Raw genomic sequence first — 16828 nt, 5'->3', positions numbered from 1 at the left:
GGGGGGGGGGGGGGGGGGGGGGAGGGCGATTGTTGAATTAAGATTTTTAATTAATTTAAGATTTACTCGCAAAAAACACTTGCACTTTGCACCTTTCGCACCATGTTTTGATGAATTTGATGCGAATAAATGGAGTAAATGAAAGTTGTTCTCTGCAAAAGGTGTTCTGTCCCCATTCGTTGGCAACACAGAAAGGCGAATCCTACTGCCTGAGGGTTATAATCGCTAAGTGCGGCCGATGGCCGCCTACGCAAAAAGAAGTTGGACGCCTGGTTCCGCTCAAGTGCACTTTTACCACCGTTTTTTCACATTTTATTAATTAATTCTTTTCTAAATCAAATATTTATAGAATTTACATCAATCGCACATTCTCTAATTCTCTCGCTGTTCGCAGTATTCTTCTACTTGACGTTTCTACGTCTTTCATCAAGGCGCATCAATTACAGGTGATAGCGATAGAAGCTATGCTTCTTCTTATGAGCACGCTTGTGTCAAATTATCGTCTGTTTTGCTTTATTTACATATCCGCGTACACATACACATATACGTATATATATACCCTGCAAACAAATGCTCCCGAAATCTTTAAGTGTCGGAAATTTGTTACGATTCTTTTAGAAATCTGTAAAGAACAACATATGAAGCGGTTGACAAGAACTAGTAAAGAAATTTCTGTATGATTTCTTAAAGAAAATTCTTAAAAAAATTGTGAAACCTTTCAGANGATGTTGATGACACAAGGAGTTCATACCAACGGTAAATGTTGTTTTTGTACGATTGCTACAACCTGTAGTTGTTGAATCATGGTCTTTCATCGAACATACTGCTATTTTCTCGTTGATCGCTTCGTATTGCCGCAGTATTCGCCACAATATAATCATGATTGCCAATGATTTCGCATGATTCAACAACTACAGGTTGTAGCAATCGTACAAAAACAACATTTACCGTTGGTATGAACTCCTTGTGTCATCAACATCTTCTTTATCTATTCATATTCGTATGTATATGTATACCCTGCATACCAGGATTTCATAGAATTCTGAAAGGTTTCACAATTTTTTAAGAATTTTCTTTAAGAAATGGTACAGAAATTTCTTTACTAGTTCTTGTCAACTGCTTCATATGTTTTTCTTTACAGATTTCTAAAAGAATCGTAACAGATTTCCGACACTCTTAAAGATTTCGGGAGAATTTGTTTGCAGGGTATATATATACGTATATATGTATGTATAAGTGGATAAGTAAATAAAGCAAAACGGACGATAATTTGACACAAGCGTGCTCATAAGAAGAAGCATAGCTTCTATCGCTATCACCTGTAATTGATGCGCCTTGATGATTCGTAAGTATGATAACGACTACAGTACACTGCGTTATATCGATACAAAACTAGAATATCTAAAAAATGATCAAAACAATTTTTACATCTATTGCCTTGCACGTGCATATGCGAGAGGTTTTTATTTCTTTAATACGACAGGAATAATTTTATTTTAAACCGATATGCCAGAGGAAGATGGATTGGACAAGAAAAAATCGCATCGCGCTCGACAGGCTGGCGTTAAGGCCGTAAAGAAAAAACTAAAGGTCAAAAAAGATTCAGGGAACACCAAAGAGTCCAACCTCACTGCGAGGCAGAGGAATCCGAAGGCATTTGCTATTAATTCTGTCCAGAGAGCAGAGCGAAATTTTCGTCGTAAAGAAGACATAACAGCGAAAAAGCAACATATTCCCGTTGTGGACCAGACGCCAGACGAACCCCCTCCGGTGCTTATAGCAGTGGTGGGCCCACCAAAAGTAGGTAAAACAACGTTAATCAACAACTTAATAAAGAATTTTACGCGCACAAATGTGACCGATATCCGGGGTCCCATCACGATTGTTACCTCGAAAAAACGACGCATAACTCTTTTGGAATGCAACAATGATATAAATTCAATGATTGATATTGCCAAATGCGCAGATTTAGTGTTGTTATTGTGTGATGCTAGTTACGGGTTTGAAATGGAGATCTTCGAATTCCTGAATATTTGTCAAGTACATGGAATGCCAAAAATTATGGGTGTGCTCACACATTTAGATATGATCAAGAATCCCAAGCAATTAAGGAAACGGAAAAAGGAATTGAAGCATCGGTTCTGGACTGAAGTCTACGATGGTGCAAAGCTTTTCTACCTTTCTGGATTGTTGCACGGTGAATACTTGAGAAACGAGGTAAAAAATCTGGGACGCTTTATTTCAGTAATGAAGTTCCGCCCGCTGTCATGGCGGGGAGCACACAGTTATTTGCTCGTGGATCGAGTTGAAGATGTCACCAATACAGACCTGATTCGCCGCAACCCCAAATGTGACAGAGAAATAATCCTTTACGGTTATGTTCGTGGTGTACCAATGAAACAGGAACATTCTGTTCATATTGCCGGGCTGGGGGATGCAAGGATTGAAGAATTGAGTGCAATACCTGATCCATGCCCATTGCCTGGCACGGAGAAAAAGCGCAGTCTTTTGGAAAAAGAAAGGCTATTGTATGCGCCCATGTCAGGGGTTGGAGGAATTGTCTACGATAAGGACGCTGTGTATATAGAGTTACAGGGCTCGCACAGTCACAAAGAAAAAACGGCAGACGCTGCTGAGCAGGAGCAATTAGTGGGCAAATTGATAGATAAAAAACAAACTGTGGATATGCAAATTGAAGAACAGGAATTTCGACTGTTCTCTGATGGTTCTGCCATAAAGTCAAAAGACTATAAAGATGACAGTGATATAGATGAGGATGAAGATAATATTGAAGATGATGAAGTAAGTACATTTACCTCATGTTTCAGTAATAAAATAATTAAATAGTAAACGTAATTATCAAAAATCAACGTAATTTTTTAGCAGCTTCACACATCCACTTTACTAAAATCTAATGGAATATATGTATAACTTTCATGGTACAATTATTATGTTTAAATTTTTTTTATGAAACTTCGCTGAATTTTCATGAATTTTCGTAATGTTTGAATTGATTTTGCTTCTACACTTTTACAAGTAATTTTTACAACCGACTTCAATGGTCATATAAAAATTTTGGATTACCGTTAATTTATTCATGATCCAATGATCGGAACTAAGCTGAATTATTGTGCGACCAGCCGTGAGATACCACCTTTCCGATAAAAAAAGAATAATCGAAAACGGTAACATACATACAAAAAAATAATATTCGGATGAATTGACAACCTTCCTCCGTTCTTTGAGGCGGTTAATGAAATAACCTCCGCGATAACGATACGCGATTTTGTACTTTAAACGACGATATGTAGGTGTACATAGGAAGATCACTTTGTTTTATACAATTCTTCCCTAGGATGATTCTGGCGTAGATGACGAAGACAACGTTAGCGTTAACAGTGGCGGTGAATTTGCAGATGGTAACTGGCGGGACGAAGATAGTGAGGGAGAAGCAGCTGAGAGCGACAATAACTCATCTGATGATGAGGAATATCAACATGTCGATGAGTTAAAATCAAAACACAAGAGAAGTGTAGCGGATGAGGATGGGGATGAGGATAAGGATGAAGATAGTGACCAAGAAGAAGAGAAAATTCTAGCAAACAGTATGAGCTGGAAAGAAAATTTAGCTCAAAAAGCGCGTGAATCCTTCCTTCAGCGACATTCAGAGGCAAAGAATATTATGCGGCTAGTATATGGATGTTATACGCAAAGCGAAAGCAAAGTAATTAAATTGAACTTAAAAAAGAAAAAAAAAAAAACAATAATTAAATTTGATTTCTGTTCTAGAAAAATAAATTCGACGGCAACAAAAACGCTGACTCTGACTCGGAAGAAGAATTGGGGGGACTCTTCAAAGTAGTGGCCAAAAAGCAGAGCGATTTGCAAAAGGAAAAAGATATAAGGGATAAAATGGAGCACTGCTTCTATGAAGACTTTTCGGGTAGTACTCGTAACTGGTTGGATGAAGAAAATAAGGCCGCTTTAAAAAACTGCTTTGTTACTGGCAAATGGAAAGCGTCCGAAGATGCTGAAACATTGCTGCGCCTGGATGATTTGAGCGACGCTGAAAGTGAAGTATATGGAGACTTCGAAGATCTGGAAACTGGCGAAAAACACATCGGGAACAGCGGCGTTGAAGAGCCGCATGATTCAAAAGAAACTAATTCTGATGTAATGGCAGAAGGTAATGCCGAAGAAAACACTCGTAAGCGCCGAATGACTAGGGTGGAGGAGGAGAATTTAACAAAAGCAGAACTAATGGCCAAAAAACTAAAACTCAAAGCTAAATTTGATGCAGAATACGACAATAAAGACGGTTCAAAAGAAGATGATGGACGCATTAAAGGGGACCATGATTATTACGAGGGTTTGAAAGCTGATGCTCAGAAGCAATCGGAATTGAACAAAAGTGAATTTGCTGCACTAGACCCGGAGTTGCGTATACAAATTGAAGGATTTCGACCAGGCCTTTATGTTCGTTTGGGTAAGAGGGAAATATCTAGTTTAATGATCCGCAGGCATGAAGTTTTTTAAGATAAACACTAACTCTGTCACAGTTTACATAAAATACGTTTTATCTATAAAACGACTCATTTATTTCTGAAATTGGATAAACATGACTTATGACTACGGATCATATATTTTATGCCTAATTAATGTTCTTTCTAATTGAATTTTACATATTGTTTTAGGCTTTCGAGCTATACCTGCCGAGTTCATAGAAAACTTTGATCCGAGTTACCCAGTACTGGTTGGTGGGTTGAATATGACCGAAGAAAATATTGGCTATGTCAACTGCAAAGTAAAAAAACATCGATGGTACAAAAAGATTTTGAAAACTGGCGATCCACTTATAATTTCTTTGGGCTGGCGTCGTTTTCAAACCGTACCAATATATGCGAAAATAGAAGATAACTTCCGACATAGGTATCTTAAATATACACCAAATCATGTAACATGTAGTATGACTTTCTGGGGCCCAATCACTCCACAAAATACTGGTTTCTTAGCTTTACAAACAGTACGCCACGATCTAGAAGAAATGAAGAGACTCGGCTTTCGAATTGCCGCCACAGGTAGTGTCAGTGAAATGGATAAATCAGCGCAAATCATGAAAAAGTTAAAGTTGGTGGGCCAACCATTTAAAATATATAAGAAAACGGCCTTCATAAAAGGAATGTTCAATACTGGNTTTAAGATAAACACTAACTCTGTCACAGTTTACATAAAATACGTTTTATCTATAAAACGACTCATTTATTTCTGAAATTGGATAAACATGACTTATGACTACGGATCATATATTTTATGCCTAATTAATGTTCTTTCTAATTGAATTTTACATATTGTTTTAGGCTTTCGAGCTATACCTGCCGAGTTCATAGAAAACTTTGATCCGAGTTACCCAGTACTGGTTGGTGGGTTGAATATGACCGAAGAAAATATTGGCTATGTCAACTGCAAAGTAAAAAAACATCGATGGTACAAAAAGATTTTGAAAACTGGCGATCCACTTATAATTTCTTTGGGCTGGCGTCGTTTTCAAACCGTACCAATATATGCGAAAATAGAAGATAACTTCCGACATAGGTATCTTAAATATACACCAAATCATGTAACATGTAGTATGACTTTCTGGGGCCCAATCACTCCACAAAATACTGGTTTCTTAGCTTTACAAACAGTACGCCACGATCTAGAAGAAATGAAGAGACTCGGCTTTCGAATTGCCGCCACAGGTAGTGTCAGTGAAATGGATAAATCAGCGCAAATCATGAAAAAGTTAAAGTTGGTGGGCCAACCATTTAAAATATATAAGAAAACGGCCTTCATAAAAGGAATGTTCAATACTGGTCTTGAAGTGGCGAAATTCGAAGGAGCTAAGATAAAAACTGTTTCTGGAATACGCGGTCAAATCAAGAAGGCACACCACGAACCAGAGGGTTCATTCCGTGCAACGTTCGAAGACAAGATTCTCTTGAGCGATATTGTCTTCTGCAGAACGTGGTTCCGAGTGGATGTGTCGCGATTCTATACACCCATCACCTCGCTTTTGCTGCCTCCAGACCAGAAGTCGCAGTGGCAAGGCATGAAGACCTTGGGTCAGCTGAAGCGCGAACGCAATATTCATAATCAAGCGCAACCAGATAGCCAATACATAGAAATAAAGCGAGAACCGAAAATATTCAAACCACTTACGATACCCAAAGCTTTACAGCGAGCTTTGCCATACAAGGATAAGCCGAAACTAGGACCACTAACAGACAAAAAGACTCAGGAGTTGGAGCGCATAGCTGTGATACGCTCGCCTCATGAACAAAAGGTTGCAAAGATGATGAATATGATTGAGACCAACTACAAAGACAAGAGAAAACGTGATAAAATGGAAACCAAGATCCGTTTGAAGCAGTTTCGTGCGGAAAAGCGTATTGAGGAAATGAGAAAGATGAAACGTCAAAAGGAGGTGCGAAAGAAAATCTCCCGTGCTATAAGTAAAATGCGTAAAAAGCAGGATACCTAAAAAATTGTGTGACCATTGATTACATTAGTATGTATAGGCTTTTGTAAGTACTTTGATTAGAAAAAATAAAAGCAAACAAGTTTTATTTAAATATTCATAGTATATTTGCATTGTGGCTGGGTTTCTTTATTCATTCTGAACGTTTTGAAAAAAACTTTTTTGTTTACTTGTTCTTTAGAATGTTGCTGATGATGCTGTTTATTCTGGCTGTGAAATAGGATTATCTGGAATGTATAAAGAAACGCAGCCTGTATGTACATATAAAAGCAGCAACAAAAGTTTGTGATTAAAAATCACAGACATAGATATAAACTAGCTATTTAGTCCTGACTCTTGTTATCGTCGATGGCTTTGAGCGCAGCAAGCAATTTGTTTTTACGATTGCTAGGCAGATTCTGACCCAAGGTGATGCTACTTCGCTTTTTTGGGGTTTCATCTAATAGAACTCCACTATTGGCCTGCCGGCAAAACGTGTCCAGAAAGGCCTCTCGCTCTTTATAGTCATGGGAGATTTGTTTGCGTATGCTGGAAATCTCTTCCTTCATGTGTGAAGTTTTCTTGGCGGTATGGCAGACCTGTTAATGTCATATGCAAAACAATTAGAATGACAAATCAAAAGTTAATATAAAGATTGTTATTATAAACACGTTAAAAACAAATTTCATGTAAAATAGTAAGGAACGAAACAACCACAATGAAATCAAAATGCTCATCAAGCTACGATATTCAAAATGCCTTCCGTTATAAATCTTTTTCGTTAATTTATATTTGAAACATAGCTCATTCTATAACAAAAACCGTACAAATCAATGTTGCAAGCTTTCTACAAAACTCGGCGAATTTTAAAAAATGGTCATCAAAATTTCAAATATTCTAATCGGATATTTTTAAGTACGCCGCCCTACCATCTTACATTTTCATAAGTAAAGTAACTCTTCTTACCGTTTTTTCTGGCAGGCTGTAGGTACCTAAAAGACATTGGCCCGTAGTCATAGTCAAAATAAAGTCGACTTTAAAGTTAGTTGCAGCTTTTTTGACAGATATCCAATTGAAAATTATGTCAAAAAGCTGCAACTAACTTTAAAGTCGACTTTATTTTGACTATGACTACGGGCCATGGTTTTACTTAGGAAACTGTACGATGTGCCCTACCACTGACTTTTGACATTTTTTTTCGCTGAAATTAATTTTGTTCATGGATTGTATGGAAGAGAATTAAAAAAATCTGATAAAAAAGTTTACAATTTTATGGCCATTTTCGCAGAATTTTTGGGAATTTGGTAGGAAGTTTGCAACATTGATTTGTATAGGTTTTGTTATATATGTATATATAGAACTAGCAGACCCTGCGAATTTCGTGCCGCCCAAAATTTATTTTTTTATTGAAACATTGGGTGCGAGGTTTTCACCACAACTCCCATTCACGTTTGGTTTTGTGGTCGTTAGAAATCATATCCTCCATTGCCGTCTTAAATAACCTAACGAAAGCGTTATGTCCGTATAACTCGACTTCAGCGCCACCTGGCGAGCAATTTTCGCCGAAATATTTCCCTTCGTGTTACCAATACATATTTGGAATATTAGCAAGATCAGGTCATACATGCGATTTTAGTATAAACTCGACTCCAGCGCCACCTGTCGTTAAGCTATTTATATACTAAATTTAATGAAAATCGGACCTGCCGTTCGCGAGATTACCTGTTACAAAAATAACTTAATAGTAAAAAACGAATATGTTTAAAGCAAGCTTTCATAAATACTGGTTTACAAATATAGCGACTTCTGCGCCACCTATCGGAAAATTGTTTAGTAGAGTTGTTCTTTTTCGTGTAGTTAATATACTTCCTAAATATGAACCAAATCGAACTGAAACTACGGGTTTTCAAATATATCGACTCCTGCGCCACCTATCGGATTAACTTGACTTTCGTATTGCATTGTCATCGGATTCTGAACCGACTTTGAAGTTTCAAGTCTCCAGCTCATCGGGAAGTTGATAAAAAATTGATTGCAATATTTGCCCCTAACAAACATACTTACATACATACATACATACATTCATACAGAGCGAGTTAAATAAAAGCTTGTAAAAAGGGACTTCTCTTTATATCATTAGTACCTATAGATGAGCTATATTTTAAATACAAAATAACGAGAAAGATTTATTATGGAGGACAACAACAAATACTTCTGTGAGTTACTGAATGCATAAATACTAGGGAGGCCTTTAAATGTAGAAAGCAAATTTTTACGTCAGGTTTCCTAAGCCTCAAACCCTTAGTCGTTGCTACTATAGTCGAAGATATCACATATAAATTTTGGTCCTGATTGGAGACGGTTAAGGCCAGAGACCATAACGATTATAAGAAATAAAATTAAATATTTGGGGTATTCACAACGGTGTCGTAAGTGTCGTATTGTTGTATGTCGTAAACTTTAAACGCCTAAAAAATATATTACGGGGGTTCGCAAAGTACCGTCAAAGTGATATTATGAATTTTCGCAGTGTTTAAAAATTGTTGGTTATGGTTTCAAGTTCTCTAGACATTTATTTAAGCTTTTCAAGTTTACGACGTACAACAATACGACACTTACGACACCGTTGTGAATCCCTCAATTGCTCTATAATTATTAGTGAACAATGGAAAAGTTTCTTTCGTCTCTCGGGACGATTATTTTAAAATGTAAATTATTTTCGTCATCTCATAATAATTATGTGGGACTTTTATTTTTTTTCGTCTCGTGGGACGTTTATTTCAAGACGGAAATGACTTACGCCTTCTCCAAATTATTATATGGCAGTTTTATTGAATGAAACTTCTTAATTGAGTTCGGAGATTCGACGCGTTAAATATTTAATGCCACGATTTTTCATTCATGTCATCAAATCTGTATCGTTCGTTCGATTTTCAAAAATGTGGTGTCAAAATAAAGGGCCTTGCTTTTACGTGGTTTTAGTTTTTTTGAAAGGGGTTGCAAGATGTTAGCAAATTAAATTCCAGTAATCCAACTCGCAGCTCTTTGTGGGACGTAAATCACTGTCGAGAGACGAGAAAAATAAAAGTCGCATATAATTACTATGAAAATACGTAAATCATTTCCGTCTTAAAATAAATGTCCCACGAAACGAAAAAAAATAAAAGTCACACATAATTATTATGAGAAGACGTAAATAATATTCGTCTTGAAATAAACGATATGTAGATATTTCTCGTAAATAATTACTATACAAAGAGGAAAAAAATTTCTCTTAAAACAAGGCGACGTTTTTGATCTCAAATATTAGGATAATAATTATTTTGGGTCTCTGGTTAAGGCGTGTCGCACAGGGGGCGAAGTACAGATTCCTCTGTAGAGATTTAAAAATTTAAAATTAACTTTTTTTCATCGAATACCCAAAATCGATACTCCTTTAGTCGCAGATATCACATATAAATTTTGGCCCCGATTGGAGACGGTTAAGGCGTGTCGCACAGGGGTAAAAATTTAGATTACCCTATGAAGATGTCTTGATCGACTCCAGTCGGGACCAAAATTCATATGTGATATCTTCGACTATGGTAGTATCGATTTTGGGTATTAGAAAAAAAAAAATAAACTGTACTGTACTTTGCGCCCTGCTCGACCCGCCTGCTCTATGGTTAGCTGGTGAGACTAGATTTCGAGAATTATTTCCAGCGTTGTCGTTGGACATGAGAGCAATGCTCCATGGCTAGAGTAGTGATTGAGACCCAGACTACCTGTTCATAGGTAACTACATATATCGCTACTTTTATATAGAAAGGACCTATCCTACAAAGCCGTAACTGACTAAAAATCCAAAATTCACTTTTTGATTTATTATGATGCATTTATTCGAATTCTAAGTCCCCACATCGTTTTATGCAATAACAAATTTAGTTAGTTACGCTTTGTTTGCATTTCAGCGAGGATGTGAGATAGGACCTCTCTATAATATGTACATATGTACGTAGTTTGTACTATCATGGTGTACAGTAGACTGACCATAAAAAAATAAAAGTGCTTATTTTTTTGACGCTCCACACGAGACCATTTTCCACTACAAAGCTTCGCACAAAAATGAAATGCAGAAATGCATCCTTCAGATTGTTCGATCTAACGTGATTATTTATAATCTTCTAGATTGATTTATACTCAAAGTTTATTAGACTGAAAGACTTTACTTGTGAATAAAACTAACTAACACCCTTCTCCCATTCTGTGGAACAACACCCTAACGCAAGGTCGCCCCTCATTAAGTCCACTAGTTGTGGCCGTCTGGATGTTACTAATCCCTGGAACCTTGTATAGCTCAAATGAGCCCAGCGCCTACATGACTGGTTACTGGGTGAAAATTTTCCCCTTGATTTTGATTTGGAATTAATTTTACAATACATACAACATCCCGTTCATCATCATCATCTTCACCGTTCTCGTCATTTAAGCTTTCTAGTGCTTGTTCTTCCTCTCCCTCTACTAAATACTCGGCGTTAAAGGTGCCACGTGATACCACTTCGTCGTCGTCCGCTTTTCGGCTGGAATCACCATTGACCTCCTCACCCTCTCCCTCATAATCTCTGTTCACCTCGCCAAGCTCTTCATCACCGTCATCATATTTACGGCTGCTTCGATTGCTCTGGCGGCGATCGCTAGCTCCCGGGAACTCGCCGTTGTGATCGTTTTCATATTCAACCTCGTAATCTGTTATGGCGGCGAGATGTTCATGCGTCGGATCATCCTTTTGTTGTGTTTTCCTTTGGTATCCTTGTAGCAACTGCTGTCGGGCTAACTGTTGCTGCTTTGTCACAGGTCTTAGGCCGCCGCCGCCTTCCTGTCGCTGCTTTCGCGACTTACCCACTGTGAGAGACGAAGCTATTTTGCGATTTCCATAGCCCGGAGAGCTTTCGGCTGTCAAATTATTTGGACTTTTGGCTGAACGTTGACTTCCGGGATCGAAATCTGCATCTAGATCTTTCTCATCTTCATCTAATACCTCATCTGCCAGAATCCGCTCTAAATCTTTTTCCAATTTTGATTCGTCTGTGGGGTTCGTTGTACGTCGTCCCACGCTGAGTGTGGAAAACTTATCCTACAAATATGAATATAATGAAAGCGCAGTAATCAAATGCCAACTCCAAACTTACACCTAATTCGTCTAGTTTTCGATATCCCGATAGCTCCAATCGAGCCTTTTCCAGCTTCATCAAAGCATCCTTTGTTCGCTTTTGTTCGGTAAGTAATTGTTGTTTGAAATTTTTGGTCTCGATTTGAACTCGACGTGCCAGTAGCTTCATGTCGTTATCCTTCTCCTGTAAACGAGTTTCAAGCTTTTCCAATTTCTCGGACAAACGCTGTCTTTCTTCAAGGTTCCTTCAAAGATTTTTAAGATAAATTAATTAGCATAGATGCGCTGAAGAAAAAGCAAAAGAACCTATGCCGATAAGGACTCAATTGAGATCTGCTGGATCTACAGTGTGGTACAATCGGCACTATAACTCTTTGATAGTTGATATTGTCGGCGGCGCTCAGGGAAAAAGTAAATAAATACGATAACAAATATTTTCCACCGAACTTGATTCAAAGAACAGCAGACGATATCACCTCAAATTAAAAGGTCAGGCTGTGTAATGCGCATGAAAGTCGCTGTATTAGGCGGATTTCTGACAAGTCTTAAAGCGTCAACAGAATGGGTCAGATTGATACAAATTACGGCTACACACTTTCTTTGGGAAGACGTGCCGGAGAACTGTCAGAAGTAAAGTGAGAAAGCGTCGGGATTTCAGATAGCTGGAGAGTTTACGACATATTGGGCCCCTTCCCTAAAAATTGAGCTTAAGCTCCGACTCGATTTTCAGTAAAAATTCTTTAGCTCAAGCTCACTACATTAGTGTAAAAGTTGAGTCTGAGCTTAAGCTCACTTTTTATGCATAAGGCCCAATATGTTTTCGTCTGTCAACAATATGTTGTCTTTGAGTTTCCGCCAGCATCTTCACATTTTCCGAGCTTTTCTCAAAGACTGGGTTGCCCCAAAACAAAAAACGACCTTAAGTGAGACCATATATATAGAAGTAGTATATCGAAAGTTTAAGAAGTAAAATTTATGATCGCGGGATATCTCAATTTAAAGCCCCAGTGTTGCTTGATCAGTTCCTATATGTACATACATATGTATATCCTGACAAGCGCACTCACCTATCCTTATTCAATTGACTATAGTATTTGTTTTGATCGCTGAGCGTGAGTATTATAGACTCTTTTGCTTTGAGTTTATGCTCGAGCTCCTTGTTGATCTGCTGTAGGTGGCGGTACTTTGCCTGCCACACGCGCAACTCTTCGGCGTGGGAGTGTAAAAGTTTCGGCAATTCGGCATTTGTTGATTCATATTTGGCCAAGGCCGAGTCCTGGCGCTTATGTAACGTGCGTAGGATACGATTTTCATGTGCGAGATCCTACAAACGATACCGTTTATATATGTATGTATGAATGGCTAAATATTATACCGCAATTGTTTGCTGTGCATCGGCCAACTGATTTTGAAATGTTTTCATGCGTAGACGGCGAGCGGATAATACGCGTTGGCGCACTTCTGTTGTGGCGGGTATCAGTGTAGAGTGGCGGCCCATGTTTCCACCTGCACCGCCGACATTGCCGGCGTTTTGCTTGCGCCGATATAAGTTATTAATTGAACTTTTCGAACTGGACGTATTCGAGTAAAGGCTCTCACAGCTCTTTGTGGACACCCTGTATAGAAAAAGCAAATCTGTATATGTGTGTACCACTAAAATATGTAATTACAATGCCAAGCGAAGGGACTTACGGCAGCAGTTTGCCACGTTCCTCTGGAATGAGGCTCAATGCAGATGTTGACTTTCTCGGTGAGACCATTTAGGTTACGTATACGTCCGTCGGCTGTTGTGATACACAATTTTGTTTTTACTAATATACGATGATAAATTGGAATCAACTAGCAAAATATAAACAACGTATTGCAGTTAATAAAATTGAAATATTTTTTGTGTTTTTCTTTAAAACAATATTTATTAAAACTGATGAAGACACTTGAAGCAATTTTTTTTTTTTTTGAGAAAGTACTTTCTTTAAGGCTGGTTGTTATTGTTTATTTTTATTCCTTTGGCCACAGGACTGCGAAGCCTTTGACGCTTGCATTCATGTTAATGAAGTTTCCTAGGTTACAAACAACTTTCATCGTCGCTTGGCCGACCAGGCCGCATTGATGTTAGGTAATATGATTTGTTTTAGGCTTTACCGAGTTTCACTGTGTAATTGAATGCAAGTTTTTGGAACTTATGCAAAAATCTTAAATAAATTTTCGATTAGAAAATATTTTTTTTGGTCAAGTAGGTATACATTGAAAATAAGGATCTAAGCATTTACGAATTTGCGATCGGGGCTCTCAGTTCAGCAGATCTTGGTGAAAATTACGCATTTAATAATAATAATAATAGATTGGCGATCCGAATTGTGGCGTGTGCCTTGATGTTGTCGCACAAAGGAGAGGGATCTACAGTTTTACGCCGACTGTGAAATGCGGTGGTATTTCTATGAACACTTGTTTTTCATGGCAGAAATACACTCGGAGGTTTGCCATTTTCAGCCAGATAAACTTTATTTTTTATTTTATTTATTTGGCTTCCCAAAATGGTCAAAGCAAATTTTTTTCCAATTTTTTCCTAATCTATGCAAAATTTTTGACCCTCATTTCTTCCATGGTTTGATAAAAAGTTTAATAAAGTTCAAATTCAAATTGTTATCCATGCGTTTCTCAAGTGGGTAACTCAGATTATTTTGCATACCACAAATGTGACCTTTTGTTTGAGAGCGGGTTGCTCCTCCAATTGAGGTTCACTAGAAAATCAGCATTGGAAATTGGAAAATGTATTCGTTCTCCTAAAACTCTGTATCTTCTTAAAAAAAACTTTTAAATCAATTTTAATAAATCTCTTAAAACAAAACAAAACACAAAAAGCAAATTTGTTATGATTTCTACCACAAAAATTTCGAATAGCCAGTTTCACGAAAACAATGAAAAATGATTTTTATTTTTTATTTTAATTTAATATGGAAACTGACAGAAAAAAAATAATTTTTCCTTAAATTGCAGTAAAGATTATTAATGAAAAATAATTACGGTTTTGATAAAAGGTAAAAATTTGATTCGTTTAAAAAAAATGTAGTGAGATAGAGAACAGAATATATAAGTTAAGTTACATATGTATATAAGTTAAAATTTTAAGATTATTACATATGATTTGTTATAAATGATACGACTACGATTTTTTTCATAGCCCATTAAATTTTAGTATACAAATTTGAAGTGGCTAAGGATTCGCGTTGATTTTTAATATTTTTTTTTTTTTGGCAGGCGGTATAGAAAACAGTTAACGGTCCAAAGTTACGCGGCAACATTAATAAATATAAAAAAAATATTCCGACGAATTGATAATCTCCTCCTTTTTTGAAGTCGGTTATAAATTGGAGTGTTTTTGAAAGGGAGGGAGCTGTTTATTTTGTGCCTTTTGACATTTTTTGTAATAAAAGCTGAAAGAAATGTGGATTACCTCGTAAGGCGCTTACCTATTTTCCCAGTGGGATTATTCGAAGTTAATAAGAAAACATGCACAGTTAACAGTTTTCGTATAAACACAGACGAGTGAATAAAATAATTAAAATTTTTTTCCTGAAATAAGTAATCATACTAAAAAATCGTTAAAAATCGAATGGCATTAGAATTATTGTTTAAGCATTTTAACCATAAATTTTTTTTCCATCGCCAGCTTTTTATATCTGTCACATTTAACTTTGCCTGGCAATTCGGCCGCCGGCTCCCCCATTTCCTCCCCCGCACTCATGGACGCACTGGAGCAAAACAAAAGATGAATTCGCCCCAAAAAAAAGCTCACATAAACACCAACGAAAGCCACCGCGCGCGAGCGTGTGGAGCACACATTCCGATGGAGCGCCTAGCTTACACAGCAGCAGCTGTTAGTTGGCGCTGCCAGTCTCAACACAAACGCGGCGCGTGTATGGTCAACTACGGAAGCGAGTAACGAGCGATGTGAGTGGCCGAAAAAAAACAATAGGAATAAACGGAAATACATATACACAAAAGTTTGTATTACGTTGAAGTCTGTCTCATTAAGGCAAACTACGAACGCATCACTCTACGAGTATCAACAGCCAAGACGGTAAATTGCTATACATATATAGTAAAGAATCATACGTACGAGTACGCAACTAAAGTTGTAAATACTTAACTGAAATTAAATACATGAACGCGTGTACAATAAGAGTAAGTACCTAATTACCTCTGAGCACGAGCCAAGAAGTGAAAAACCGCACACGGTAATGATGGACGAGAGACTAAGCAAACGCCAACAACAACGAGAATGGCTAATACGACGTCGACGTCGACAGCGACAGCGACAGCGACGTTGACGTTAATGTTCTCTAGCGATGATGTGAGCAAAGACACTTGCTGTTAAAAGCGAATCGAAGAAAATTTGTGAAAAACATAATTGTAAAAAATTCTTTCCCATCAAAAAAACAACTCTCATTAATTCCCAAAATTCACTGTGAAAAACTCGTAAACATTCGTAAAAAAGAAGTTAAAATAATACAAAAATTGCTCATACATACATACTTGCAAAAGCTGTTTAAATGAAGTAAAATAGTGGAAAAGTGGTGAATGGTGCTCAATGCCTTTGAATGAAAACGGAGAGAAAAATTGAAAGGCGGATCCGGGAAATGCGAAAAAATCGATGACGTTGTTTAAATTAAATATCGTAGTTAAGACTGTGTGGAAAATAGTTTCAATATCAAAACGGATTTCGGTGGGCGTTGATTAGTTAAAAAGGTTTCGTGTTGTTGGCAAACATGTGTGGTATGATTGGCACCTGTCAGATACGCTCTGCTATTGTAGGTACTACATAGATGCTGCTGCTGCATTCTTAAATTTGTACCGACATAAATATGTACATATGTATGTACACACACATTAGCCTGTAGGAAAATAAATTTGGCGTCTACTTGCGGGTCTACTATGGGAGGAAAAGCTTTACCATCCATAAAAATTGTTTAAATACAGAAGGCTTAAATCAATAATCCTATTTGCTATGAGAAAAGATCTTTAACTGCATTCAAAACGGTATTTTTTTTTTTGCTGAGCAATCACAGCAATTAACTAAAACTAAGGAAGTAGCTAACTGTGCTGAAATTGTTGTATGTATTTAGGTGGTCATAATGAATTCGCTTGAGGAAGCTGCAGTAGAAATTCGGTTTTGAGAA

At 37.3% G+C, this 16828-nt stretch overlaps 2 protein-coding genes across 2 annotated transcripts; one reads left to right on the top strand and one right to left on the bottom strand.

Annotated features, from left to right (window-relative positions):
• The first annotated feature begins 1357 nt into the window (after window positions 1-1357).
• LOC108368383 (ribosome biogenesis protein BMS1 homolog) lies at window positions 1358-6612 on the top strand. Its single transcript, XM_017623236.1, has 4 exons — window positions 1358-2802; window positions 3356-3724; window positions 3790-4486; window positions 5358-6612. The coding sequence occupies exons 1-4, from the start codon at window positions 1507-1509 to the stop codon at window positions 6521-6523; spliced, it is 3528 nt and encodes a 1175-aa protein (XP_017478725.1). The 5' UTR covers window positions 1358-1506; the 3' UTR covers window positions 6524-6612.
• Window positions 6613-6732: 120 nt separating this feature from the next.
• On the bottom strand, window positions 6733-13544 carry LOC108368380 (lebercilin-like). The gene is made up of 6 exons (XM_017623227.1): window positions 13341-13544; window positions 13024-13264; window positions 12716-12972; window positions 11668-11893; window positions 10923-11612; window positions 6733-7098 (listed from the first exon to the last, which is right to left on the bottom strand). The coding sequence occupies exons 1-6, from the start codon at window positions 13406-13408 to the stop codon at window positions 6844-6846; spliced, it is 1737 nt and encodes a 578-aa protein (XP_017478716.1). The 5' UTR covers window positions 13409-13544; the 3' UTR covers window positions 6733-6843.
• Window positions 13545-16828: the final 3284 nt, after the last annotated feature.

This window comes from Rhagoletis zephyria, unplaced genomic scaffold, assembly GCF_001687245.7.
Source record: "Rhagoletis zephyria isolate East Lansing unplaced genomic scaffold, Rhagoletis_zephyria_1.1 Rzeph_scaffold_03096, whole genome shotgun sequence".
NCBI classification, from domain to species: Eukaryota; Metazoa; Arthropoda; class Insecta; order Diptera; family Tephritidae; genus Rhagoletis; species Rhagoletis zephyria.
The sequence above is the reverse complement of the archived record's forward strand: the minus strand, read 5'-3'. Positions and strand labels throughout refer to the sequence as shown.

Bases quoted from the DNA above. Each gene is read 5' to 3' on its own strand.
- LOC108368383 (XM_017623236.1), top strand. From the start codon at position 1,507: ATGCCAGAGGAAGATGGATTGGACAAGAAAAAATCGCATCGCGCTCGA. The intron at 2,803-3,355 runs GTAAGTACATTT...ATTCTTCCCTAG, and splicing joins ATAATATTGAAGATGATGAA to GATGATTCTGGCGTAGATGA. The intron at 4,487-5,357 runs GTAAGAGGGAAA...ATATTGTTTTAG, and splicing joins AGGCCTTTATGTTCGTTTGG to GCTTTCGAGCTATACCTGCC.
- LOC108368380 (XM_017623227.1), bottom strand. From the start codon at position 13,408: ATGGTCTCACCGAGAAAGTCAACATCTGCATTGAGCCTCATTCCAGAG. The intron at 12,973-13,023 runs GTATAATATTTA...TATCGTTTGTAG, and splicing joins ATGCACAGCAAACAATTGCG to GATCTCGCACATGAAAATCG. The intron at 7,099-10,922 runs GTATGTATTGTA...TGACATTAACAG, and splicing joins ATGATGATGAACGGGATGTT to GTCTGCCATACCGCCAAGAA.